The 27,958-nt window shown below is 36.1% G+C and overlaps 1 protein-coding gene and 1 non-coding gene across 3 annotated transcripts in view; one reads left to right on the top strand and one right to left on the bottom strand.

The window, feature by feature from the left end:
• Window positions 1–1,307: 1,307 nt before the first annotated feature.
• Window positions 1,308–1,426, bottom strand: LOC138397630 (5S ribosomal RNA). The gene has a single exon (XR_011235776.1). It is a non-coding gene; the product is annotated as a 5S ribosomal RNA (ribosomal RNA).
• A 1,814-nt stretch (window positions 1,427–3,240) lies between these two features.
• WASHC4 (WASH complex subunit 4) overlaps window positions 3,241–27,958 on the top strand; it is a 58,784-nt gene continuing 34,066 nt past the window's right edge. For both annotated transcript variants that reach the window (XM_069491667.1, XM_069491668.1), the window contains exons 1-13: window positions 3,241–3,363; window positions 6,640–6,779; window positions 9,690–9,743; window positions 9,834–9,899; window positions 10,674–10,719; window positions 11,170–11,237; window positions 14,245–14,327; window positions 16,110–16,152; window positions 16,630–16,733; window positions 17,328–17,448; window positions 21,944–22,067; window positions 22,179–22,306; window positions 23,094–23,254. In XM_069491667.1, the coding sequence (XP_069347768.1) occupies window positions 3,303–3,363; window positions 6,640–6,779; window positions 9,690–9,743; window positions 9,834–9,899; window positions 10,674–10,719; window positions 11,170–11,237; window positions 14,245–14,327; window positions 16,110–16,152; window positions 16,630–16,733; window positions 17,328–17,448; window positions 21,944–22,067; window positions 22,179–22,306; window positions 23,094–23,254 (1,199 nt within the window). In that variant the 5' untranslated portion in view covers window positions 3,241–3,302. The remainder of the gene's footprint in view (window positions 3,364–6,639; window positions 6,780–9,689; window positions 9,744–9,833; window positions 9,900–10,673; window positions 10,720–11,169; window positions 11,238–14,244; window positions 14,328–16,109; window positions 16,153–16,629; window positions 16,734–17,327; window positions 17,449–21,943; window positions 22,068–22,178; window positions 22,307–23,093; window positions 23,255–27,958) is intronic.

The following is a 27,958-nucleotide window of genomic DNA, read 5'->3' on the forward strand; positions in this document are numbered from 1 at the left end:
AATATGCACAATGGAGAGAGAAGACCTGTCCCAGGTCTATAGTATTTGTTCAAGTGAGAGATTATTTGTAAAGAAATGTATGAATTAACATATTAGGAATCTTTTGACAGGTATACGCAAGACTCTGTGACAAATTACTAAGTGAAATATCTTTAGTGAGTTATTACCATAGATTTTGTATTATAGGAAGAATACTCTAAATGTGTATTAAGAAACAAATCCACCAAGACCTTAGATATATAATATTTTGGTATAGAATAAGCTGGTACTTAAGGTATGGGTATATGGGCCTGTAGGTGAAGGGCAGGGATTCCTAGGAGCTGGCAGGTGGACACTGTCTGTAGGCAGATGTTCTAAAGTTCCCAGAAGCTCTCAGGATAATACCATACTGTTCATATAAAAAGTTATTCCTTCTATTTTCAGGCTTGCCTTTCAGATACTGAAGTGTGAGTAAAGAGTAGTAGAATGAAGAATATTTAATTCCTTGAAATGATTATTTGCCTTCTGTAGAGTAGGTCTAAGAAATATAGGATATCTATTATAAATTTCAGGTAGTACTTTTCATGTAGTGAATGTGCTTTTATATTTGGTATTGAATTTGTAATTTTCTAACAAAATTTGAAATTCTAGGCCATGGAATTTGACTTGAAGATGTCTAAGTTCAAAACAGAAAATCCCTGAGAGCTTTTTAAAAATAAGGCTCAGCCAGATGCGGTGGCTCAAGCCTGTAATCCTAGCACTTTAGGAGGCTGAGGAGGTGAGCCCCATTGAGGCTGCAGTGAGCTCTGATGGTGCCACTGCACTTCAGCCTTGGTTACAGAGTGAGACTCTGTCTCTAAAAAATTAATTAAAAAAAAAATAAGGCTATATTGATTCATAATAGCAAACACTTCTACAGTATGTGGTTGGTATTTTCTATGTACCTTATATGTATAACTAATTTAGTACTCATAACAATCCTATAAGGTGTTTACTATTTTTATTCCTGTTTTATAGATGAGGAAATTGAGGCAGAGGTCACATGGCTAGTAAGTGGCAGCGCCAGGATTTCGACCCAGGCAATTTGGCAGCCAAAACTGTACTTTTGATTATTATATGACACTGCCTCTTGCTACTAATCTATTAACAATAGATTAGTGTATTTGCAGATTCAAATTGCTGTGACTTGTATGTAACCAATTTATCACAAATGAGCTGTTGGGAGATTAATTACAGTGATTATTGTAAATGTGAAGAATACAGCAAAGTCAAACTCACGATCACACAGAAAGTAAAGAGTCAAACTCATGATCACACAGAAAGTAAAAAGTCTACGGCACCCGGTATTCCCAGGCGGTCTCCCATCCAAGTACTAACCGGGCCCGACCCTGCTTAGCTTCCGAGATCAGAGGAGATCGGGCGCGTTCAGGGTGGTATGGCCGTACAGAAAGTAAAGAGAAAAAAATTTTGCCAGCCATTAAGCACTGATGATGCCTGATATTTTCTAAAATGCCCTCTAAGACTGCAAGTACCATAGGGGCAGGGATCCATCTTTCTCGTCCGTTTTATAGTCTCCACATCTAGCATGGTGCCTGGTATGTAGTGGACACTCAATTTGACCTAATGCAGACCCAATGGCCTCAGAAGAACGCTGTTCATGAGACCTTTTAACTAAATTGATTAGTTATTTTTGGTACTTGTTAAAATTATACAAGTAAAACCTCAATAAATTCTCATTGTTAAAGATTCAAAACACACAACTAGACACACCAAAACTTGAAAATCCACCTTCTACTTGTAGAGATCGCCCAGCATCTCTATCAGTGTCACCACACAACGAAAAATGCTCCAGACCACAATCTCAGGCTGAAGGAGGAAGAGAGACTCTTTTCGTTTCAAAGAGCTCTCGAACCTCTCCAAAGCTTCATATTTATTATAGGGAAAGGTATATGTGTTTACAGTAAAGAACATATAGATAAAATCTTTGGTGTCATATAGTAAGCATATGGTTTCAAACAAGTTTAGTGACATACATGAAACTTATAACTATTTTGTTATTTCCTTGTTTTTCCTTAAGGTCATAAAGGGCAGGGATCCGACACCAGTCAGGCTTCCATACATTCCAAAGCCTGCTGTATGCAGCCAGCTGATAACGATCATATCCCAAGTCCTGTTTGCAGGACTGTCTGATATCCGCCTTTGTCACAGTCCCTTCACCCAGGCCTTTATGCCTTTTCTAATATCCTCTACACTACTCACCAACACACACTCTTTCCCAGGTAACCACTGTCCTGTTTAATGTGATTTTTCTTCCTATGCATTTACATATATGCTCATATACATGTTTATATAGCTTAAAAATATTAATGTAACCACAAATACACATTATTCTGCAACTGCCTCCTGTCGGTTTTTCCTATTATAAATCTATTTCATTTCTTTTAGCACCTCGCTAGTAACCTAATAGGCATGGATATATTGAGCCTCATGTAATTATTCCCTTTTGACGGACATTTAGATCGTTTCCTAGTAGTACTTATTAAAAGCCACATTGCAATGAACATGCATTCCTGTGCAAAAATCTGCATATATGCAGAATTTTACATCGATCCCTACTTTCGGAAAAGCCGGGCAAGAGGCAAGCAGGTGGGAGCATTTCACTACGCGCTGCTTCCTCCCGCTGCGCCTTTTTAAAGGACCCGGTGGAGAGCGGGTGGGTGCAAGGTAAGGGGAGTAGTAAGATCCTCTGTTAGGCTGTTCGCAAAGTAACTCCTGTTGCACAGCTGTCTTTGCTCAAAAACAATCCGCACGGGACGTGAAGGGGAGCGGCAGGCAGGGGAGCGCTCCAATGGTGGCAACACGGAGGGAACTGGCAATGCCGGTTTCTTGGAAGAAGCGTCTGGACAGCGTCGTCCTCGAGGACCATGCCTTCCTGTTAAGCCCCCACCCCATCAGTTCTGCCCTTTTTAGGTTAGACTGAGGGAGCATCTCCCTCAAGTATTAAAAATCGCCTCCAGACAGCAGGAAGAAACTGAAGGCGCCGATGTGGCATGAGAAGAGCAGTGAACCGCGGCGAAGCGCAAGCTAGGTGGGAGAATGTCCGCGGGGACCGCCGCCGCGAGGACCGTGGCGGCAGCGGTCGGCCACCGCCGAGGACTCGCTTTCCCAGCGGCCCCCGCGGCCTCAGGGGCAACGAGCCCGGCTGGCCCTCGCGAGCAAGGGCGGGGCCGGGGCCGGAAGTCACGTGCGGCGGCATCCGCTGGGTGAGGCTGCCGTCGCTGCACTGGCTGGTTGGGACTGTGTCTGTGGGAGGCGCCGGGGTGATGGCGGTGGAGACTCTGTCCCCCGACTGGGAGTTTGACCGCGTTGACGACGGCTCGCAGAGTAAGGGAGCGTCAGGGAGAGGGCTGCGGGTGGACGCTCCCCGGCCCGCCTCAGACCCGGCAGCGCTTCTGCGGGAGGGACGGCCACGCAGCGGTCTTGTTCGGGACACTTCGTACCCCTTAGGGTGTGAGAGAGACGTGTTCTCCAGCGTTACTTTCGGGGTTGGGGTCCCGGCAATGGCGGGTCAAGCTGGCCCGGTGAGGGCTGGACGTACGAGGTGGTGACTCTCCCGGGAAGCCCGAGATGCCCCGAGGGGAGTGGCGTCCGCTTTCTGCTGCTCGGGGGCGCTGGCGGGGCGCGCCCGGGGAGGCCCAGCAGCTCCGGGGAGCCCAGGCTGCTCCTGTCTCTGGCCTCTTGGGGTTTTCGCCAGATTCTCAGAGCGTTCAGTTCTAGAAGAGGCTGATGTCTGGGTTCCTGTTTCAGTTTCCTGTTTTTCTTCTTTTCCTCCCAAACCAACTTTTGGAAGTTTGGTTGCCTTTTTTTTTTTTTTTTTAAATCACATTCTTATAACCGTAGTAGGTAGCGAGAAAAGAACTCTTCGAACACGTGAACCTCATTTTATCCCCTTCCAGGCCTTTTATTTACGTGAAGTGGTATTTTTCAGTGATGTCCTGTAGTTTCCATTGCAGCTACAAAGGTTTAAAAAAATTACAAGCTAGTGAGCTTCAAATTTCGCTTCATAAAATCAAATTGTCTGATTCTAACTTACAAGTCCAACCACAAAAAGTAACAAATTCAGTTTCTTTCAACAAAATGTGGACGCTAAGCTAGTTATTTGAGTAAAACTTTACTTGGAATTAATAGAAGTAGACAATCTGTTTTTAATCTTTGGTGATATTAATCTGTATAAGTGATGCAAGATATAAGGGGACATGCTATTTGTGAATTTTTTTTTCTGCAGAGTTTTCCCAAGAGTGGAATGTCATTTTTAAAAAATTCTGGACTAATTTTGCTTGGTTTTACAAACGTAGATATAATTAGGTTTTGTTAGCCTCTCAAAGGAGAATCAGTTATGTCAGGATACTGTGCACTTTTTTTTTTTTTTACAAAACATTCCGTGAGATAGTAGCTCTTGTTATGCAGCATAAAAATTAATCTTGGAAGTAATGACAAAACCTTTACTTTTTGTAGAGAGGATTCTGTATTTACTGTTATAAAGTGAACTATACCTTGTCATGTATGAAGTTTTATGGACAAAGATCCTTTATTATCTTTGAAAAATTGAAATGAACATATGTTATTGGGTTTGAAAATGGTTCAGTTTAGAATGGAATGATCTGATTCACTCAACAGGCATTTTCTACACGCCAGTGGCTGTGCTAGGTTTTAGGGATGCAAAGACAAGACAAGGAATGCAGTCTGTTGGAAAATATCAATATAAGCACGTAAATAGGGTTTTCAAATTTTACTGTTGAAGAATCACCCCATAGTGCTTATCTCAAATCTATTTTAACTTTTACTGTTAATAATTTTGCAACTATCAATTATCTTATCAGCAAGGAACTTGTAAGTTTTTATTTTTTTGAGATAGAGTTTTGCTTTGTTGCTTAGGCTGGCCTTGAAGTCCTGGGCTCAAGCAATCCTTGAAAGCTGAGGTTACAAGTATGCACCATGGAGCTTGGCTTTCAGCAAGGAACTTTTAATGTTATTACAGGTTTTTGGTTGCCTCCTTCCTCGTGAATCCCTAAACAGACTAATTTATTGACATGTTTTTCTAGCATTGTCTTTAAGAACTCGTTTTCTGGTCAAATGCAGCTTTAACTGGTCATTTCTCACGTAATTGAGAATAAGCCATCTACTTGGGGTTCTGAGAATCTATGCAGTTTTAATATGTAAGCTGTAGGGAAAAGAACACTGCTTTTCTCTGCTCCTGGTTTTTGTTAATTTTTTTTTTTAACAGACACACTGTTCTTGCATTCATTAATTTTTGGACTGTGAAGCGTATCTAGACTAATTGTTTTCCAAAATTGCCTAGATTAATGCTATAATGAGATAGGAACCTTAATGAACTAAATTGATACACCTGAGCATTATGTAGTTGCAGAATGAGGGCTAACAGGGAGCTAGGTCTTTAATACAGCATGAGTCAGAATACACTTTATCTTGCTTCAAATTGCTAATTTGAGGAGAGAAAATTTTTACCTTTTTTAGAAGGCAGAGATTGAATGAAGTTATTCACATCAATAGAAGAAACTGCGAGTTGAATTTGCTACCTTTGGGAATAAGTAATGAATTTTTGTGAGTAAAGTGAAATATTTACTTTCATTAATATTAGAAAATAGGCATTTTTTTTTAAATCCAGTGACTCCTTAAAGTCGTCTGTTAATGTGTAAATTCTGTAAATATCATCACAATATTCTGTATTCAACCAGTGTTCTTTATTGACGTTTCCTACTCAATTATGCCAGTTAAATAATTCAACAAAATATTTTGGTTAAATTTTAGACAATACAGGCCTAATATTCATTATACTGAAGCAAGTCTAAAACCTCCATTTTAAAGATATTTATGTGTATTTAAATATTCATTTAGTGTGTATAGAATTAAAAATTACACTTTAAAAAAATTTTAGAGACAGGGCCTCGTGCTGTCACCCAGGCTAGAGTGCAGTGGTACCATCATAGCTTGCTGCAGCCTTGAACTCCTGGGCTCAAGCAGTCCTCCTGCCTCAGCCTCCCAAGTTGCTGAGACTACAGGCACACACACTACCACACCTGGCTAATTTTTTTTTAATTTATTTTTTGTGGAGAGATGAGTCTCACTATGTTGCCCAGTCTGGTCTTGAACTCCTGGCCTCAAGTGATCCTCCTGCCTTGGCCTCCCCGATTGCTGAGATTATGGGCATGAGCAACCTTCCGAGCCAAAAATTACACTTTTAAATATTGCTTCTGTGACACAGACTTTTGCGCCTGCTTCAGGTCATGGATGTTTCTTTTTGCTAGAGTTGTTTATAACTAAAACATAGAATCAGGACATTCAGTTATCTAAGGTATCATTCAGATTGGTTAAAAGCCCTTGATTATGGGGTGTATGGACCAGTGACTTTTTCATATTAAGATGATATCTTTGCATATGGTAACATCTAGTGCTTTTAAAATTATTTTATGTTTATGGAGAAGATTGAAAGCTGAATTATTGTTTAACTTTGGAAGTTTATTTTCAAGAAGTTCAGACATTGTAAAGTAATGATTAACAATGCTTTGCCTCTGAGGTTATTCGAAGTAAATGTCCTGTAATTCATTACTTATCACATACTCTTTTAACATTTAAACTTAGAAATTCATGCTGAAGTTCAACTTAAGAATTATGGGAAATTTCTTGAGGAGTATACATCTCAGTTGAGAAGAATTGAGGATGCGCTGGATGACTCAATTGGAGATGTTTGGGATTTCAATCTTGATCCTATAGCATTAAAGGTTTGATTTTATTTTATTTTTAAATCTGTATATTTTCAGGACATACTGTATCTTGAAAACATCATTTTTTAAATGGGAAATATATTTTTATTTGAAATCTAAGAATGAAAAGAAACTTGGAAAATTGTTGATTTTCTTTTCTCTTAGCCATGCTGGTGTTTTTAAAATTAAAAGAAAAACTAAATTTTTTTTTTTTTTTTTTTTAAGAATGACGCGAACACAAAGCCTTTAGTGTCAAGGAATGGTGCAGAATGCACCTCTTTGAGCTAGCCTTTGTTTTTCGTCAAGAAAATGAAGCGGGTTGGATAGAATATTCAAGTTTTATTTGTTTCTTATTGAGGTTATTTTACATATGGTGAAATACACAGGTTTTAAGAATATGGTTCAATGACTTTTGCCAAACACATGTAGCTCTTGTCCCAATCAAGATGTAGAATATTTTCATCATTACCAAAAAGTTTACTCATGCTATTTGGGGAATCTTAATGTGGGACCAATTTTTAATGTATAAAATAAGGTCACTCTTACTGTGTTCCATTTTGAGCTAGTTCCGTCTTGTTTTATCTTTGAAACTAGTCTTTTACCACTTAAGTAATAATGAATATTTATTGAGCACTTACTACGTTCTAGAAAATGTCCTTAGTCACAGACATTTTTATAACAGCTTTCTTGAGATATATTTCACGTCATAGAATTCCCCCATTTAAATTGTATACTTCAGTAGTTTTTAAAAGTATATTCATAGAATTGTGTAACCATCACCACAGTCAATTTTAGAATATTTTCACCACTGCAAAGAATCCCATACCCATTAGTAGTCAATACCCCTCCCCCATTGCCATGCCACACCGTCACCCACCAGCCCTAGGCTGTCAGTATGTTTTCTATCTCTATGGATTTGTCTCTTTTGTACATTTCATATAAATAGAATCATGCAATACATGATCCTTTGTGGCTGGCTTCTTTCACATAGCATATTTTCAAGGCTTATCCATGTTGTCATGAATGTACTTTATTTCTTTTTATTGAATAAATTCCATTGAATGGATATACCACATTTTATTTATCCATTCATCAGTTGATAGACGTGGGTTTTTCCACTTTTGGGCTATTACGAATACTGCTGTGAGCATTTGTGTACAAGTTTGTGTGTACAAGTTTTTGTGTACATGTTTGGAGATACACAAACCCACCCACCTAGGAGTGGAGTTGCAGAGTCGTATGGTAACTATGTTTAACTTTTTGAGGAACTTCCAGACTGTTTTCCAATGTGGCTGTACCATTTTACATTCTTACTAACACTGTATGAGGGTTCCAGTTTCTCTGCATTCTTGCCAATACTTCTTATCTGCCTAGTGGATGTGATCTCATTGTGGTTTTGATTTGCATTTGTCTGATGGCTAATGATGTTGAGTATCTTTTCATTTGCTTATTGCCCATTTGTGTGTCTGGAGAAATGTCTATTCACATCCTTTGCCCATTTTTAAATTTGGTTATCTTTTCATTATGCATTGTAGGACAGGTATTGACTTTAATTCCTACAGAAATCCTATAAGGTAGATAAAATATCATCTTCATTCGCAAGTGAGAAACTAAGGCATAGAAAAGCAGCTTATTCAAATAAGTGACGCATTTAGTTAAATGGCAAATCAGTATCAGGCAGTTTGGTTTTAGAGCCTTTGTCTATACCCACTACTCAAACTGCCTCACTAATGTTTTACATATTTGTAAACCAAAAGTATTTTCCTTTTACTCTTCTTTCTTGCAGGCTGGATAGGCTTAATCTTACCTTAAAAAATTTCTGCCCATTTGTCATTGTCTCTTTTTGTTTTTTAATGCTTATGAGAATCACAATATGTAAGTTATAGGACCTCCACTAGGAAATTCCCATTTTCAGTGTGTACTAACTTTGAAGGTAATGAGTTTCATATATTTCTCACTTGCCATGAAGCAGTACTTTTTTATTTTTTTAAGACTTGCTCTTGGGCTTTTAAGACCTCTTCTAGCTATATCATCAAAAAAATCTGTTTGTCTCAAGTCTCAGATTTTATAAAAGGTGAAATCATCTCTTAGCTTTTATCTTCCCCTACAGAAGATCTAATATTTAAAATCTTATCATTGTATGGAATCTCCCCCCTCCCCAATTGCTTTCTTTGGAACCTCGTTTTAGTTCCATTATTGGGCAGTTATTTTATTGTGTTTCTACTATACAAGGTTCTTTGCTTAGTATTTTGGGAAAATCACAAACTCAGACAGAAATCTCTGTAAACTAAAATTACAACCTAATGAGAAAAGGTATATATAACTTACCTACCTTAAATACTTAATTGTTAGTATATAACCAAAAGGGAGGTCAGAGCTCACTTGTAGATGATGGTCAGAAAGAGGTAGAAATTGAGCTGCCCTTAGAAGATAAGTGAATTGCACACTGTATTTTAAGGATTTCTGAGCCATGGGTTTATACAAAAAAAGATATTTTCTCTTTTCTGTCTTGTTTCATTCTTTATGATAACTTATTTGACCCTTTTTAAAATACCTTATTAAATTTGTGCCTGCATAGCAAATCCAAAATGATGAGAGGTATTTGCCCATGGTCATAACTAAGGGAGTTTCATAATACTGGTATTACCTTATTATCTTTCATTCTTGCATTGTACTCATATTCAGCCACCTTAGGTTGTGGTGAGCAACCAGAGTCATTGCAACATGATTGTGGTCATGTTGGGCCATTTCTTTTTGAGCTTGTGTACTTTTCCTTATATATTGTCTAATGAGATTGTTTTGAACAAAATAGTTGGTACTAGTGCTGAGTATGCACAAAGTAGATGAAAGCTAGTCTCATTTTGTGTATTTAAAATTTCAGTGATCTTTCTAATTAAAAAGAAATGTTCTTTTCCTTTGTTCCTGTAGCTTTTGCCTTATGAACAATCTTCCCTTTTGGAACTCATAAAGACTGAAAACAAGGTATGGAATTCTAAACTTAAAAATATATTTTTAAAATTGCTTAAGTTATCTGTTATAATTTACTCTTTATGTTTTTACTCATGAAACTAGGTCTTAAACAAAGTCATCACTGTTTATGCTGCACTTTGTTGTGAAATCAAGAAATTAAAATACGAGGTAATTATTTGTATTGTTTGCTTAAAACTTTAAAAACATCATTTAGAAGTAAATATATGCTTATATATGTATAGTGTGCAGTAAATATTTATTACATGTTGAATTAATCATTTATTTAAAGTAGTGGTAATACTAATGACTACCATTCATTGAGTGCTTACTGTGTGCCTAATACCGTGCACTGAATCCTTATAACACAACCCAGGGAGGTAGGTGAGGAATAGATAAGGAAACCGAGGTTTAAATAGGATGTCACTTGCCTAACATGTTACTGGTTTTAACAGTTTGAATCTAGGTGTGCAAACCTCTGAAATCTGTGTTATCTACCATATATACTGGTTATAAAGATAAAACTGATTTTTTAAAAAAGGTTTAATTTTTAATTTGCATTTAGTTTTGTATTTCCTTATGCAAGAGCCATTATAATTCTGGTAGAAGTTGGTAAACTTCATTTTTTTACCTCTCCCTTTTTGGTACTACCTAGTTGCTGTTTATCTCATGAACTAATTGGAGGATGTGGGACAATGAGAGTGTTCCGATAAGACAAAGACTAAAGAAATCGAGATACAGCTTTGTTATCAGTACTATTTTTGTTACTCTAAAGATAAATTGAATTTGCCTGTAAGCAGTTTTTGAACTTAAATGAGTTTGTGTATAAATGATATAGTCTTCTGATTATTAAATACAGACAACTAAGAGAGCCTAGGAATTTGAAAACAAAATAACCTTCAAAATTATTTTAATTTTTTTTTTTTTTTTTTTTTTTTACAACAGGCTGAAACCAAATTTTACAATGGTCTCTTGTTTTATGGAGAAGGAGGTAAGTTTTAAAATTCAAAATTGTGTTGATGTCTTTTTTGAGATTGAAATGAACAAAAAGTTAATAGACAATTTTAGGACTACCATGATTATATAATGTATTAGTGTGGAAAATTTTCAAATGTTTTGTTGGTTTGTTTGGCAAACAGGTGAAAAAAACCTGAGTGATGAAGCAGCAGCAAATTCTCTAAAATTGATTTGTGATATTTTTATAAGTTACAAAGTACTGAAGGTAGATGAAAATTTTCCTTGAATTCATTAAATAGTGAAGCAGATGATTTTAATTATACGATTAATGATTTTCATTTTTATCTTCAGTGTAAAATTACATGTTTTCAGTACTATGCAGATTAAAAGATGTCCTAATGAAAAGAATCACTTTTTTTTCTGTTTTTGGTGTTGAGTTTAAATTAAGAAATTCAAATATGATTTTTTATGTTGCCTTTTAAAGCTACAGATTCCAGCATGGTGGAAGGCGATTGCCAAATTCAAATGGGGAGATTTATTTCGTTCTTACAGGTAACTGATTTTTACTTTCTACTGAGGTTTTTCTTTGAAAAGTTTGAGTCAGTTACACATAATTTAAAAAGTTCTGAAATCTTCAAATACCAAAGATGTATCATCTGAGAGTAAGACACTTAATTAGTGTTATGTTACAGTTTAGGAGATCATAACTCCTGAAAGATTTCCAGGCATTTTTAAGGGACTGAGTTGCCAAAATAAGTTTCTTTGTGTATTTTCATTTCTGGACAATTTGTCACCAGGACTTTTAAAAGAATTTAAACTTTGCACCCAATGGGAAAAGATAAATTATTTTAGGAGAAGTTGTTAATGGAGGAGATTAAGCTGTTACATGAGCAACTGTGAAAATGTTAAAAGCAGCAGCACTTGATGCTTCTAACAGCATGTTTCAATTTAGATAAGCTTTCCTTCCCTGCAAAGTTTTAGCAATTCCAGGTCTCCTGGTTTACTTTTATAAAAAGAATGAAATAACTTCTTTCTTCCCCTCTCCTTTATAAAAACAATGCATATACAATGTAAAAAGAGCATACATTGGAGATAAGGGAAAAATACCCATAGTCCCATCTCCCTTCTGATTGTTGGGTACAAGATTTGATATATTTCATCAAATCAGGCATGCTAAGATATTGTTCCAATCTTTTGTATCTTTACTACTTTTTTTTTTTTTTTTGTCTACTTGACCTAACTGATTTTGTTGATTATATGGTATGTGTTATTCAGGGTCCTGTCTAGAAAACAAATCACACAGGGTATTTCAAAAGATGTAGCAGATTTTTAGGGTGAATTAATCTAGAGATCTAATGTACAACATGAGAACTACAGATAATAAAATGGTACCATATATGGGAATTCATGCTAAATGAGTAGATTTTAGTTGCTTTTCCCACAAAAATGAACAGGGTACCATGTTAATTTGTTTCACTATAGTAACCTTTTTATTATCTCTCCATATCCTATAACATGTTGTATACCTTAAATATAGACAATAGAATTTATTTAGATTAAGAAAAAGAGGGGATTTAATATAGAGAATTGTTTATACAGGATTTGGAGGGCTGAAAGGACAAAAAGAACAGTGAGATAGTCCAGAGGCAGCAGATAGCACCTCTACATCCAAGGAACAAAAGGGAAAAGATTGGGATTGCCAGAATCTGGGAGCTTGGGGAAAAAAACCCATGAAATTGGTGCTCATACTCCTGAGGAGGTGGCACTGCCTGGCTGCTGCTGGCTTGCTGTCCAGCAAGGTATCTAAAAATGTAGTTTGTAGGGTCCCAGTAAATGTGTAAATTTTGTATATTGAAGATACTTTATTCAGTGCATACAAGTTTAGAATTGTTAGTCATTCCTAATAAATTGAATCTTTTATCATTATGTGGTGACCCTCTTAAGCTTTGATCGTACTCATTATATATATAATTATGTAAATATGTGTTGCATATATAGTAATTCTCTACAGTAATGCTAATAAAGTCTATTTTGTCTGATGGTAATAATGCTACCCTAGCTCTGTTTTAGTTAACATTTTCTTGATTCATCTTTTTCCATTGTTTCAACTTTTCCATTGTTTATTTTTCCATTGCTTATTTAAATCTATATATATCTGCATTTTGCTTTTTTATATAATCTGACAGTCAGTTTCAGTTGGTTAATTCTATTTCTGTGTATATCTTATATAGTCTGTTTATATACCTGGGATTGTTTCTGCCTTTTTACTTTGTGCTTTCTATTTGTCCTGCATTTTCTGTTCTTTGCTTCTATTAAACTTTTAGAAGTTTAACAAGAAATGTAAACCTAGAGATGTTTAAGTAAAACTAAAGTTATGTATTTTCATTTTCAAAAACTTTTGTTTTTGGATCTCATAGCTGCATAAAAATTATGTTTTTAAACGTTCAACAAATGTTGCCAGTTGCAGTAGCTTATGCCTATAATCCCCACACTTTGGATTGCTTAGGGCCAGGAGTTCGAGCCTGGGCAGCCTGGGCAACTTAGCGAGACCCCCATCTCTACAAAAAAAAAATTTAAAAATTAGCCAGTCATGGTGACATATGCCTGTAGTCCTACCTACTGGGGAGGCTGAGGCAGGAGAATTGCTTGAGTCTGTGAGTTCAAGGCTTCAGTGAGCTGTAATTGTGCCACTGTACTCTAGCCTGGGCAACAGAGTGAAAGCCTGTCTCTAAAAAAAAAAAAAAATCCAACAAATATGTTTGTGAGCCTAGTATATGCTAGAAACTCTTCTTGGTGCTAGGAATACAGAAGTACAGTAAAGTAACAGAAATTCCTGCCCTCATAGAGCTTAAAATTTAGAATAGTAGTAGATTTAATTAGATTTTAAATACATTAGATACAAACTATTTCTGTAAGTTTAAAAGTTGAGAGAAAACAAATTTTCAGAAGTTCTGGGACATACGTGGTAGATGTGAGTTAATTATTATTTAATGACAAACATGTCCCTACTATAATTGATATTTTGCTTGCTGTGTGCCAAGCCTGCTTATAGGTATGATTACAGGTGATACATATTTAAAGTTATTTTAGAGCGACTTCTGGAAATCCTTTCCTCTCATCGTCATAATTTCTAAACTGGCAGCTTTTGAGCTTCTTCATTCATTCACATGTTCATTCATTTATTCACTTAATAGGGCAGAAATTTATTGAGGCGCTGCTGAGTGTTAGCCACCATGCTAGACTGTGGGTATTCAAAGAAAGAATGAGACAGCCCCTGTCATTTCAGAGCTATGTGAAGTAACTAAAACATTAGACTTGACATAGAAGTAGGAATGAAATGCAGTGGGAGCAAAGAGATAGCCGTGACCCTGGGATGCAGGAGGTGAGTGAAGTATTGATTGCTTAAGGGATGCTTGAAGTTGTTTGGCTGCTGATCAACTGGAAATTTTACCTTGGCGGAAAACTATTTTGTTTTTGTTAGAGTTGTTACCATAAAATTTAGTCAAAAGTGGTGACGTTAAAAGCAACTTTGTAACATATATTCAATTTGTCATTTCAGGAACTGTCTTGTTTTGTTACGAGGTGCTATGAAGTGGTGATGAATGTAGTCCATCAGTTGGCTGCCCTCTATATCAGTAACAAGTAATGAATTTAGAAATATTTTTGCTTTTCTAATAGAGATGCAGGAAATGTTTTTCTAAAATTAACTAATTACCTGAAATAGCTTTTTGTTCACTCATTCATTCATTCATTCAGCATTCTTTGAGCACTCATGATGTTTCAAATACTACCTGATATGTGTATTACATGAGTTAATATTGTATCTGCCATGGTGAATGAACTCATTATTTGTCTGAAGGAGAATGTTGACAGAAAAATCTTGAAGAAGTTTGACCATATAGAAAAAGGCTAATATGAAATTTGTATACATACCATTTTCTCAATCATTATTCCTTTCCTCTTTAATGGTTCTCTGACTCATCACATGAGACTTTTCTTAAAATACAAAATCTTGAGGGATGGAGCTACGGAATCTACATTGAAAAAATTTTGTAATTCTAATGACCCTAAAAATACACAATAAAATGTATTTAAAAAGAAGAGCTTTAATATAGAGAATTGGTTATATAGGAGTTGGAGGATTGAAAGGACAAAGAAAACAGTGAGGTAGTCCAGAGGAAGCAGATACCACCTCTACATCGAAGGAACAAAAGGGAAAAGATTGAGGTTGCCAGAAACTGGGAGGCTGGAAAGGGAGCCGCCTGGAATTGGTGTTCATACTTCTGAGGACGTGGTACTGCCCGGCTGTTGGACCACTACCCTAAATCAAGAAAATTGGTCAACTTTTCATAGAGCCCTTGCTATTCTTACCACAGAATAATACCTCACATTTGATTAATTCTTTACATTAAAAAATTTTTCCACATTTATTACTATATGCTTATAAAAACTTAGTTTAGGTATATGACTAGGGATTATTAATGATGAGAAAGAGATAATTCCAGCGGAATTATTTGCCAAGATTCCTTAGCAGTTTCAGCACTGTTCTTTTGATCACCAGTCCATTCATTATTCTTATACCATGCTGCATCTTAACTCTCTTGATAAACTAGAGGACTGTGTTAATTGTTTCTCATGCTCCTGTTTTTACCCTCAGCTAGATATTTATTTTATGTTCTGTCTTTTCACTGAAGCTCTCCTCATGGCAGGAGAGAATGAGAGCAGTTCCCCCGCCCCCTGAAGTACCTGGTGTGTAAGACTCCCTGTCATCCCATTCCTGCCCTAGAAGGATGACATGTAATTTTAAAATACGTATTCTATCTTATGGTATATCTATATGTGCTTTGGTATACAAGTGCTATTTAAAATTGTTCAGTAAATTGATTAGGAAGTAGAATTGAATTTTTATGTGGCTTATGACTTTAGTATAATCCCAGTGGTATGCATTATTTTTCAGTAGCAATGAGAACTCAGAAATAAACCTGACTAAAGAGAGGACTAGTTCCGAAAGGCTAGTTTAGGTAGGATAACAAAGATTCTGGTTGGTAATTGAGAAGTTTTAATAGTTTGGAAAGCTATGAATATCAATATTACTATTTTATTGCTCTATTTCATCCCATGGTAGATCTTTTAGGTTTAATGGGTAAGGTTATTTATGGACCACTTATTGTCATATTTCTACTTACGAGTGGGATATAGGCAAAAGTAGCTCAGATTCTATTATGTACAAGATAGTTCTCTTCTTAGGAAAGTGGAATGTGGTAGTAATTCCTTGGATCTCAAATTTTAGTGAGTGAAACCTTAATAAAGATAAATACATATTAAAATTCCAGGAGTTTCTGATCCTAAGTATATTCTTTGAAATAAAAATGAACAGTGACAAAAAAGGAAAATGTTTTTGACATGGGCATTATTTCATTACAGAATTGCACCCAAAATTATAGAGACAACTGGAGTTCATTTTCAGGTAAAAGTAATTTCACTGTAATTTTAATAACTGTAAAACTTATTTTTACTGTATTTTACTTTGGAGTTTGTATGATTGGAGAGTACAACAATTATAGCAAGACTCCTAAAAGATTTTTTTTTTTTTTTTTTTTGCATTTGTTCTCTTTTATTTGTGAAGTTGAGGCATTATTGACCCACTGTAAGTGTAACTCTTAGTTTTTTCCGGTAGTGGCCCAATGCGAATTCTCTAAATGGTCCCTTTGGGCAGTGAAACAAATCTGCAGCTTTGCAATTAAGAATGAAATATTGGGCAAAGTATTCTTTATTTAAGACTAGTAGTCTCATCTGAGGATCAAACCTGTAGTTTAATAAACGGATATACCCACTGCTTTAACTAATTCTCTAATTAGCCCAAATGTATTTTACTTTACAAATCCACATGAGACTTAACTTCTAACTAGTGACTAAATGATAATCATTAAAGGTTTTTTGACAGACTATGTATGAGCACTTGGGAGAACTGCTAACAGTTTTGCTCACCCTGGATGAGATTATTGATAATCATATCACACTGAAAGACCACTGGACTATGTACAAAAGGTATACCAATTAAACTATTTTTAAATGTTCTGTTACTTTGTATAGTTAGTGTATTAATATTAATAAAAAGTAAACAAATAAATAATGCAGATCTTTTAAAAGACCTGGAGATTGGTATTTAGAAGGTGCTCATGTCAAATGTTTTTATGAAGACAGTGACCATCCTTTAATTTCAGATGGGTTTGTTGGAGAGTATGATACACCCATATAAGGCATCCTGATTCTTAAAGTAGAATTGAATGTTAATTGGCCTACCTTAGAACTCAGATTTTTTTCCCCCTTGGGTTCTATTCAAGTGACAGTTTTTTTCCTGAGCTTGGTTTTATTTTATTACATACTCCAAAATTTTTTTAAGATAAGGCATTTTATTTATTCAATTTATAAGTATGCACCAAGTGTCTGCTAAGTACAGAACACTAGGCATCTGAATTTAAGATGGCATAAAAAATAAAATTAATTATATTAGAGGATTATTCTCAAATTTTCAAATGTGTAAAGCCAACAAGAATTATAAATATAAAATTTTGATTTCTAGGAAAATTTTTAATTTAAGAATTAAGTAGATTTAAGAGCTCTCTCTTAATCATCCATAAGGTTACTGAAATCTGTCCATCATAATCCTTCAAAATTTGGAATTCAGGAAGAAAAACTAAAGCCATTCGAAAAGTTCTTGCTGAAGTTGGAAGGGCAGTTACTTGATGGAATGATATTCCAGGTAAGTAGGGTTCTATCAGGCTGTAATGGTTGGGCATATATTAGGGGTGACAAAGCTCAGAATTATAATAGGATGCTTTCATAGAACACTGTTGAATGTTTTTCTTTAAAAAGTACCTTGATTTAAAATGATTGTTAGTGTACTAAAGTATAATTATTTCAATATCTAGAAGCAAACAAAATTAATAGTGTACTCGTTGTATTTAGAGAGAAATTTTTTTTTTTTTTTTTTTTTTTTTTTTTGAGACAGAGTCTCACTCTGTTGCCCGGGCTAGAGTGAGTGCCGTGGCATCAGCCTAGCTCACAGCAACCTCAAACTCCTGGGCTCAAGTGATCCTCCTGTCTCAGCCTCCCGAGTAGCTGGGACTACAGGCATGCACCACCATGCCCGGCTAATTTTTTCTATATATATTTTTAGCTGTCCATATAATTCTTTCTATTTTTAGTAGAGATGGGGTCTCGCTCTTGCTCAGGCTGGTAGAGAGAAATTTTTTAATTATGTAAGAGGATAAAACTAAGGATTAAGATCTAAGATCTAAATAATTGTGTTAAGTACAAGCATACCGCATTTTATTATGCTTTGCTTTATTGTGCTTCCCAGATAATTGTGTTTTTTACAAATTGAAGTTTTGTGGCAACCCTGCATTGGGCAAGTCTAATCAGTGCCATTTTTCCAATAGCATGTGTGCATTTCGTGTCTCTGTGTCACATTTCGGTAATTCTCAACAATATTTCAAACTTTTTCATTATTATTATGTCTGTTAGGGTGATCTGTGATCAGTGATCTTTGATGATACTATTGTAATTGTTTTGAGGTGCCATGAATTGCACACATATAAGATGGCAAACTTAATGCATGTTGTATGTGTTCTGCCTGCCCCACCAACTGTCCATTCACCCATCTCTCTCTTTCCTCGGGCCTCCCTATTCCCTGAGACACAACAATATTGAAATTAGACCAATTAATAACCCTACAGTGGCCTCTAAGTGTTCAAGTGAAAGGAAGGATTTTACATCGATCACTTTCAATCAGAAGATGTTACAGTTGATTAAACTTAGCGAGGAAGGTATGTTGAAAACTGAGATAGGCTAAAAGCTAGGACTCTTGCACCAAACAGTTAGCCAAGGCGTGAATGTAAAGGCAACATTTGGGAGGTAATTAAAAGATGAACACACAAATGATAAGGAAGCAAAACAGCCTTATTGCTGATAGGTAGAAAATTTTAGAAAATCGGATAGGAGATCAAACAGCTACAACATTCACTTAAGCCAAAGCCTAATACAGAGCAAAGCCCTGTCTTTAATTCTAAAGGCTGAGAGAGGTGAGAAAACTACAGAAGAAAAGTTGGAAGCTAGCACAAACTGATCCATGAGGTTTAAGGAAAGAAGCTATCTCTATAACATAAAACTGCAAGGTAAAGCAGCAAGTGCTGATGTAGAAGCTGCCGCAAGTTATCCAGGATGATCTATTAATAGTTAAGCTCATTGATGAAGATGGTTACACTAAACGAGATTTCCAGTGTAGGTAAAACAGCCTTCTATCAGAAGAAGATGCCATCTAGGACTTTCAGAGCTAGAGAGGAGAAGCCGATGCTTGGCTTCAAAGGACAGGCTGACTCTCTTGTTAGGGGTTAATGTAGCTGGTGAATTTTAAGTTGAAACCAGTGCTTATTTACTATTCTGAAAATCCTAGGGCTCTTAAGAATTATGCTAAATCTACTCTGCCTGTGCTCTATAAATGGAACAACAAAGCATGGATGACAGCACATGAATTCACAGCATTGTTTACTGAATATGTTAAGCTCACTATTGAGACCTGCTCACAAGAAAAATTCCTTTCAAAATATTACTGTTATGACAATGCACCTGGTCACCCAAGAGCTATGCTGGAGATATAAAGAATATTATGGTTTTTCTCATGCCTGCAAACACAACATCCACTCTGCAGCCCTTGGATTGAGGAGACATTTCAACTTTCAAGTCTTATTTAAGAAACACATTTCATAAGGTAATAGCTGTCATAACAAATAATTTCTCTGATGGATCTGGGCAAAATAAATTGAAAACCTTCTGGAAGGATTCACCATTCTAGATGCCATGAAGAACACTTGTGATTCATGGGAAGAGGTCAGGATATCTCCATTAACAGGAGTTTGGAAGAAGTTGATTCCAGCCCTTATGGATGATCTTGAAGGGCTTACAGTGGAGGAAGTTAACTGCAGATGTGGTGGAAATAACAAGAGAATTAGAATTAGAAGTGGAGCCTGAAGTTGTGATTAAATTTCTATAATCTCAGTTAAAACTTGAACAAATGAAGAGTTGCTGTTTATGAATCATCAAAGAAAGTGGTTTCTTGAGTTGCTGCTTATGGATGAACAAAGAAAGTTGTTTCTGAAGATGTAGTATACTCCTGGTGAAGATGCTGTAAACATTATTGAAATGACAAGAGAAACGTGTTTGAAAAGCAGTGGTAGGGTTTGAGAGGATTGACTCCAATTTTGAAAGAAATTATACTGGGGTAAAATGCCATCAAAGAGCATTGCATACCACCAGAGAAATCTTTTGGGAAAAGAAGAGTCAATTGATGTGGCAAACTTTTTTTGGTCTTATTTTAAGAAATTGCCACATCCATCCCAGCCTTTAGCAACCACACCACCCTGATCAGTCTGCAGCCATCAACATGGAGACAAAACCCTCCACCAGCAAAAAGATCACGACTTGCTGAAGGCTCAGCTAAAAATTGTTAGCATTTTTTAGCAATAAAGTACTTTTTAATTAATGTTCATTTTAAAGACATAATGCTGTTGCACATTTAAAATAGACCATATTATAAGTGTTAACATAACTTTTATGTGCCCTGGGAAACTAAAAAATTTGTGTGACTCACTTTATTATGGTGGTCTGGAACTGAACTTGCAGTATCTCTGAGTTATGCCTGTATTGTGTTTGTTGTTAACCTATAGATTTAGGTTTGTAAGGCTACCTTTAAAAAGTCTTTGTTCTTCTAGGCTTAGGGAATATAATTTGGGTCTGCACAGTCCAGTATGATAGCTCCTAACCATGTGGCTATGTAAATTAATTAAAATAGAATTCTTTCTTAGTCACAATAGCCATATTTCAGGTGCTTAATAACCACACGTAAGTTGATAGCTAGCCATCATATTAGAGTGCACAGATGTGTAGAATATTTCCATTATCACAGAAAGTTCTGTTATACTGCACTACTTTGGGTAGCTTCCACTAGAAATTACATTGTATTCCATTTAAAATCTGCTTCATATGATTACCTTTAGTTTATATTTTACATGATGACAGCTTTAACAGATTGATCCCAACTCTTGTTTACAGTTGACCCTTGAACAACATGGGTTTGAACTCTATGGGTTCACTTATATGCAGAGTTTTTTCCAGTAACTATATTGGAAATTTTTTGGAGATTTGTAACAACTTGATAAAACTTGCAGATGAATCGTGTAGCCTAGAAATCTCAAAAAACTTCAGAAAAAGGTATGTCATGAATGCATAAAATATATATAGATACTAGTCCATGTGTTAATCGACTTTGTTATTGGTAAGAGTTCTGGTCAGCACTACACACTAGGCTATTAGTAGTTAAGTTTTGGGGGAGTCAAATTATACACACATTTTCAACTGAGTGGTGGGTGACATTCGTAATCCCTGTGTTGTTCAAAGGTCAGTTGTACATCCGTTTAACTGGTAGTTCATTAGATTCAGAAGAAAATTTTTGTTCTTGGTTGTTTTTCCGGGAGATATTTCCACACATGCTATAATAAAGTGCTAGGAAGGTAATCGTAGATGGAAAACATAAAAGTGCAAAGTAAAATAAAAACATCCTTCCAAAGCTTTATCAGATATATTTCTATAATTATATGAACATCCATTGTATGTATCTCTTCATACAAGATTATAGATTTGGGGTTCACTTTTATTACTTTCACGTAACTGGTACTCAAATATGTAAGTACATACGCATTTTCCATTCAAAAGGATTTAGATACTGGATAGACTAAGGTAAGAACCTGAGCTTCAGTTTTAGTAAAATTAAAATGTTTAATATAGGCTGGGCGCGGTGGCTCACGCCTGTAATCCTAGCACTCTGGGAGGCCGAGGCGGGAGGATAGCTCGAGGTCAGGAGTTCAAGACCAGCCTGAGCAACAGCGAGACCCCATCTCTACTAAAAACAGAAAGAAATTAGCTGGACAACTAAAAAAATATATAGGAAAAAATTAGCTGGGCATGGTGGCGCATGCCTGTAGTCCCAGCTACTCGAGAGGCTGAGGCAGAAGGATTGCTTGAGCCCAGGAGTTTGAAGTTGCTGTGAGCTAGGCTGACGCCACAGCACTCTAGCCTGGGCAACAGAGCGAGATACTGTCTCCAAAAAAAAAAAAAAAAGAAGTTTATCATACACTATATTAGAAATGTTCAGTGGTTTGTTATTGAGAATCTAAATTTCTATTTAAATGTTTCCTGTCTAGGCTTGTATAGAACAACAGTTTGATTCTCTCAATGGAGGAGTATCTGTGTCAAAAAACAGCACTTTTGCAGAGGAATTTGCACATAGTATTCGCTCAATTTTTACAAATGTAGAAGCCAAACTTGGTAATGTAAATTTGCATTTTTTTTGGTTTTTGTTTATAAGGTTTTCATTTCCTTAAAAGCATAATTTAAGTATATTTGTTCTGCTTTTCTGTCATGTTACTGTTTTATAAGGAGAACCTTCTGAAATTGACCAGAGAGACAAATATGTTGGAATTTGTGGACTCTTTGTATTGCACTTTCAAATCTTTCGAACTGTTGATAAAAAATTTTATAAGTCTTTATTGGACATTTGTAAGAAGGTAAGAACTTAGAACTTTTTCAATTTGAGTAGATTAAAAAGAGTTTTGATAAAACTCGTATTTTAAAAGCATTTTATTCCTGTTTACAAAAATAATAATAGTGTTCATTTTTTAAATTCAAGCATTCCAGAAATAAGTAACATAGTAAATGAAAATGCTCCTTAATTCCACATCATATTGGTATGTGGTGTTCACATTTTTTCCTGTACATTAACTTTCCATTAATGCTAGTACCACTTTTTTCCTCTTCATTTTTTCTGTTTTTTTTCTCCTCTTTTTGCCACTCATTTTCGTTACTGAAGTAGAAAAAATATAAAATAAGTTTTTTCTACATCTTTGCTATTTCTATGATGTGGTACCTGATTTCAAAAATTGAAAATTTAGTTTGCGTGTAGTGTCAAGTGGTATATGAGCACACAAGAACCCAGCCATCTTTAGTGTTCTTTTTTGTTGTTGTTTTTTTACACTAGTACAGAGTGAAAGTAAAGGACATGACATTTCAAGTTTTTGTTTGCTTGTTGCATATTTTTATTCATGTAAAAATTCGCGAGAGTGTGTGCTGTGTGTGTATGTTGTTTAATATTTAGGCAGAATAAAATTTTCATGCTTAACACCAGATATAGAAATGCCTTAGACTCTGTCACAGTAAGGTATTTGTCTCCTCATATATTAATGAGTATTTTTCTTGTGATTTTTTTAAATGAATTATCTTCCATGTGTATTACAGAACTATTATGCACCTTATTGTTTATTTAGCCTTCATTTAATTTTTCCTCGTTTTTTTCAGGTACCAGCCATCACTCTAACTGCTAATATTATTTGGTTTCCTGATAATTTTCTGATCCAGAAAATACCAGCAGCTGCCAAACTTCTAGACAGAAAAAGTCTTCAAGCCATTAAAATACACAGGGATACTTTCTTACAGCAGAAAGCCCAGTCGCTTACCAAGTATGTTTTATAAGCAACCATAATAAAATATTTAGATATTTTCTGTTTTCAAATCTTACACTGACTTTAAATGTATGGAAAGTATTTGACTTTAAGATTGAATGAACTTAGTAATGACCAAAGAAGGATCAGGCAGTCTCCAGGAGATTTGTTTTCTAGAAGCTGTTTGTTTTTTTGTTGTTTTTTAAATATTTTGGGCTTAAAGTCAGTTTGAGATGTAGACAAATTATACTTTATGGGTGTACACAGACACGTACTTTTTATAATCTGTGTTAAATATTTTTTGCCTAAGTGAAGTGAAGGCAATGATTCGGTTACAGTAGGTGTTATTCGAGGACATTAAAAACATGTGTGTCCATGATGATTTTTGGTGGAGTTGACTTTAACTTGATGTGCCTTTTTTTTTCCCCTTTATATTTATGACAGTAATATATGCATGTATTTTTTATTTGCATAAATTTAAGGGTGCAGAGTGCAATTTTGTTACATAGATATATTGTGATGTGGTGAAGTTTGGGTTTTTAGTGTAACCATTACCTAAAAAATATATATTGTACCAGTTAAATAAATTCTCATCCCTCTCTCCCCTCCCTTCTTCTCGCCACCCCCCCCCCCCCCGCCAAGTCTCCAGTGCCTATTATTCTGCACTTCATGTGTACACATTATTTAGCTTCCACTTACCGGTGAATACATGTGGTATTTGACTTTTTGTGTCTGAGTTGTTTCACTTAAGATAATGGCCTCTAGTTTCATCCACGTGGCTACAAAAGACATGATTTCATTCTTTTTTATGGCTGAGTAGTATTCCATTGTGTGTATATGTGTGTGTCTACATACACACACATATACTGTTCATCCATTGATGGACACTTAGGTTGGTTCCAAATCTTTGCTATTGTGAACAGTGCTGCGATAAACATATGAGTGCAGGTGTCTTTTTGATATAGTGATTTCTTTTCTTTTGGGATTGCTGGATCAAATGATAGTTCTGTTTTTAGTTCTTTGAGAAATCTCCGTACTATTTTCCATAGAGGTTGTACTAATTTATACTGCCACCAACAATGGGTATAAGTATTCTTTTTCTCTGTATCCTTGCCAACATCTGTTATTGTTGGACTTTTTTATGGTTCTTCTGACTGGCGTAAGATGATATCATGTTGTGGTCTTAATTTGCATTTCTCTGATGATTAGTGATTTTCTCTGATAATTGTGTGTGTTTAAAACATCAGAAGGTACTAAAGCTTAATGGGAAAAGTAATTGTCCCCTGTGCAAGTCCTCCCTTTACCTCGGTCTTGCTCCCCTAAAGGATACTTTTAATTCTGTTTCTTCTGATGTTTATGTTCTTATTTTTTGTTTATCTCTTACTGTGTAAATTTTCAAACATACACAAAATAGAAAGTAGTATAAAGAGCCCCCATGTTCCCATCACCCAGCTTCAACAATTAATTTACTGCACATTCTTAATTGAGTACATTGCTAAAATCACATGTTAACCTGGGTGAAGATTTTGAGTGAAGTGGCACAGGTCTCTGCCACTGGCCCTGTGCTAGTCACAGGTTTTGTCTGTGATGTGGTCAAAGGCATAATGGGGATACTTACCAACTTTCTGTTGATCCTGACTATCAAGGGGAATCGGGCCACTGCTACACATTGGAGGAAGGAGTAGTATGTCTGGAATATGGGAGAGCCCCTAAAGCATGTTTAGTGTCCCCATTCCTGTGATTAAAGTCAGTGGAAAACTGCAAACATTTCAGGCAGGCCTGCTCATCGCAGAGATTTCAGAGCTCTATGGTATATTCTAAAAAAGAACTGAGGACACATAAAGGCAAAGATTTGTGATTAAAGAGATGAATTCAGTAATATAGAATGGAGAGACAGGGATCAAGTTTAATAGCAGTAAGTGAAAAAAAGATGTGGGTATTTTAGTTCTTAGAAACTTAATATTCTTTTTTTTTTTTGGAGACAGAGTCTCACTCTTTTTGCCCTGGCTAGAGTGCTGTGGTGTCAGCCTAGCTTATAGCAACCTCAAACTCCTGGGCTTAAGCAATCCTCCTGTCTCAGCCTCCCGAGTAGCTGGGACTACAGGCATGCGCCACCATGGCCAGCTGTTTTTTTTTTTTAAATATATATTTAGTTGTCCAGCTAATTTCTTTCTATTTTTCAGTAGAGACGGGGTCTCGCTGTTGCTCATGCTGGTCTTGAACTCCTGACCTCGAGCGATCCTCCTGCCTTGGCCTCCCAGAATGCTAGGATTACAGGAGTGAGCCACCGTGCCCAGCCCTTAATATTCTTTAACAGTGTGATGCAGTTGTTCAAAATGCCAATATTTACTTAGGTTATGTTGATAACTGCACCTAGTTATAACTAGTAGTTATTATACAGGTTGAGTATCTCTAATCTGAAAATCTGAAATGCTTCAGAATCTGAAACTTTTTGAGTATTGACATGACGTCCAAAGGAAATGCTCTTTCGAGCATTCTGAGTTTTGGGGTTCAGATTAGGGATGCTGAGCTGTTAAGTATACGATGTACATATTCCAAAATCTAAAAAAAAACCCAAATCTGAAACACTTCTTACTTATACCAAGCATTTCAGATAAGGGACACTCAACCCGTATGTGAGCCATGGGAATTGATAGTTCCGTTGAATTCTTACTGGTCAGATCATAGGTGTGTTTGGTGATACCATGTTTTAAGAGGTCCACAAACTGCAACTCCCTAGATGCAGCTGATCAGTGTGTCAGATGGTCTGAGAACTGTGCCTTTTCGTTTAAGTCTTCTCTTCATGAGTCTCTATATAGTTAAGTCTTTTAAGAGAAGTCCGAGAAAGGATATGGTGGGTTTCTTTAAATATCTGAGGGGTGTTCAGATTGAGGAGGAAACAGACTTGATTTCTGTGGCTCTAGAAGGATGAACTAAAACCAAAAGATGAAGATAACAGTAATAATAATGCCAGCTTATGGAGCTCTTAACTCTATAGCAGGCAGGCTTTAAATATACTACATTGTCTCATGTAAACCTTATAACGTAATCTTATTATGGGAAATAATAGAGATAACAGCCAATGTTTATAGAGTGCTTACTCTAAGCCAATAACTATTCCAGACACTTCACATGTTATCATCTCCTTTAATTATCAGAGAATCCTGTGAAGTAGATACTGTCATTATTGCCATTTTATAGATGAGACAACTGAAGTACAGAGATTAAATAACTCAGGTGGCCAGAGCTGGGCCGTCCAACTCTAGAGCCCTAGCTGTTAACTACTACTCTTATCTCATTTTAAGATAAGGAAAATGAGCCTTAGAGAAATGAATTTTGCCGGGTCACACAGCTAAATGTGTCAAAGAGGGGATTCAAACTGGTTGCCAGTTCTATCCTAGAGCCTCTGCAGCAGGTAGCATTGAGTAGACTGCTCTGAAGTAATGCACCTCCTTCACTAGAGCTGTGTAGCTGAAATATAGATGACCATCAGTCTAAGATGCTGTGGGAAGTGAGTCCTGTTAGGTGAAAGATTGAATAAGTTGACTTTCAAAGATCCCTCACATGAAAAAATTTTGTTTCTAAGTTTTTTTGATTCCAGAGGTATACCTATACAATTATTATAGAGCTCCATGGAGCTGAAGAAGACAGTTATGTTTTTCATTTTCCTTGTAATTCTGTCAAAGAAACCTAAAACTAACTCCACTAAAGTAAAACTCAGGAGAGGGAAGATGTTGTGACCAGCATGAGTTTTGTCCCAACATTTTAGAGAAACTGGAAGGGCTGACTAAAAGCTATCCCAGAGTCAGGCTCCAGAGTATAGTAAGTGAACAGGGAACAGTAGGGGAGAGTTTCCCTGTCCCTACACTATACGTCAGACCCTACATGGCCACTACCCCAACCACCTCCTTGCCTGGGGTCCAAGGTTTGTGGGTTGCTGAGTTTCGCTTTTCATTCACAACCATTTGACACAGGAAAATACTGCCTTTAGAGGATAGAAGTCTGAACTTTTGTTTCAGTCTCCCAGATTGATATACAGGTGTTGACATAGTTTTTTGGGGGGCAGGAGAGTTATTTTTTCTTGGTGCTTTTCCTGTTTCCCTTTGAAATGAAGCTGATAATCTGATAGGACCGTTGGCCATTTTTATACTGTTTGTCAATTAATTTGCTGTTTTAAACTTGAAGGAGTTTCATTTTTATGTAAGATGAATTCAGTAATAAGTAATAATTCAGTAATAAGTAAGTAAAAGATCATCTGGCACCTGGATATGATCAAAGAGTGATGGGTGGAAGTAAGATAGGCTAAGATAGAATAGAAAAACACCCTGTGCTTTATCCTACATAGTCTGATCTAAAGCTGGCCAGATGCTCTTTACTGTGTATCATTGCCTACTTCATAATGTTATTGACATGGTTGCTATCAGGAGAATTCTATAGTTTAGGTCTCTTTCTCTGCTCCTTGTACGTGACTGGTCTGTCCCTTCCTGGTTATTGTATCCCTGCTGAATCCTGATCTCAAAAGCAGAGGCATTGCTCTTGGACCCTGCTCTCTGTTTCAGACTTTTGAATCAAATTATCCACAAGTCAGATAATATATTTCAGCACCATTTGAAGGAAAGCCACAAGTACAAATACTGATGTCTTTCGTCTAATGGAATTCATTTTTCTCAGATTTTGTGCTAGGATTTCAGCTTCCCTAAGTCACACTTACTAGAGATTGTA

This window comes from Eulemur rufifrons, chromosome 16 (assembly GCF_041146395.1).
Source record: "Eulemur rufifrons isolate Redbay chromosome 16, OSU_ERuf_1, whole genome shotgun sequence".
In the NCBI taxonomy this organism is placed as follows: Eukaryota; Metazoa; Chordata; class Mammalia; order Primates; family Lemuridae; genus Eulemur; species Eulemur rufifrons.